The 1,227-nt window shown below is 44.5% G+C and overlaps 1 protein-coding gene across 1 annotated transcript; it reads right to left on the reverse strand.

Moving 5' to 3' along the window:
* Window positions 1-231: 231 nt before the first annotated feature.
* PPTG_24077 (hypothetical protein) lies at window positions 232-545 on the reverse strand (the record flags this gene model as incomplete). The annotated part of the gene is made up of 2 exons (XM_008915032.1): window positions 232-246; window positions 321-545. 2 exons carry the CDS (start codon window positions 543-545, stop codon window positions 232-234), a joined length of 240 nt encoding a protein of 79 aa, XP_008913280.1.
* Window positions 546-1,227: the final 682 nt, after the last annotated feature.

The following is a 1,227-nucleotide window of genomic DNA, read 5'->3' on the forward strand; positions in this document are numbered from 1 at the left end:
AAACACCTCTCGAATAATGTGCTTTGTAAACGTAATGCACCACTCAATATCGTTTCCTTTCCGTTGCGACGTACAAAAGAAAATTATAGGAAAGAACTTGCCCCGACAATCTGAAAATCCAAATACGAATACAGGGAATTTTTGCTTGTAGGAACCAAAATGTTGTCGTCGTGCTGGGAGTCACAAAGTATTATCATTCTCTTGGGATCGTCACGTATATTTTCCAAGTTGTCAAGCATATACTGGCTACAAAGGCCAATCACTGGCTGAACTGCATCTCTTTCGTGAGCCTTACGCCATTTTTTGGTGTGGCTCTGTACTTGATTAAGGAGCGGCGGAGGGCCATCGAGCGTGAGGCGGGATATTTTCTTGCAAATAATGCCAAACAGAGCCACAGGGGTGATCGATGCGTCTTCGGCGAGCCGCTCGTCAATGCACGTCTTCATGTTAGTCGTCAACACTGGCAGTGTTGTTGTCGGAGATAGTGCAGTTGTATCTAACATTGCATGTTCGCCATCGGCCGATACAGTTGCCAAAATGCTCATTTCGCACGTTAATATAAGGTATCGACACGGACATTCTACGTCGCTCAGGTTACATCGCGCTGACGTGCACTTCGTGATAATTCTGCGCATGGTATGTCGTGTCATCAGCGTTTCGTCATCATCAAAACGGGCGTGGTCCAACGTGCATCTTTCTGGTGTATTTCGTTGACGAGTACGACTTGGCAGCGAATCCACATATTCATCCAGTGTCATTTCGCAATTCGTGGCTGAATTCCATATCTCTATCCACGGTATTCTCCGTCCACTGTGGTTAGCTCGATTCGAGTCCATAGAATTCTGTAAAACATGAATATAGCCTTAGTATAATTGTTGCACGTGAAATATTAAGCATATAGGAGAGCGAGTGAAGCGTACCATCGTTGCCAGGTCGCTTATTCTGCAAGCAGGCTTTTGAATGTGATGAGCGAAACAAAGAATACCTCCCGACGCGCTATAATTACTTTTATTAATGCCAGAAACTACCAAAGCGCAACTTAAACGTCCAAATCACTAGTAATTCAGTCTAATTAGATGGTGAGTGATTCCATCCGATGCTATGGTGATGGGTTCCAATTCTTTGGTGATCGTGTCAACATGGGTGGTGTAAGGTTACCTCACTCTTATGAGGAAGCTAGCAAAAAAAGTATTCCGGACAACTTGACCTGGATAGACGGTTGATAGG

This window comes from Phytophthora parasitica (genome assembly GCF_000247585.1).
Source record: "Phytophthora parasitica INRA-310 unplaced genomic scaffold supercont2.67, whole genome shotgun sequence".
Lineage (NCBI taxonomy): Eukaryota > Oomycota > Peronosporomycetes > Peronosporales > Peronosporaceae > Phytophthora > Phytophthora nicotianae.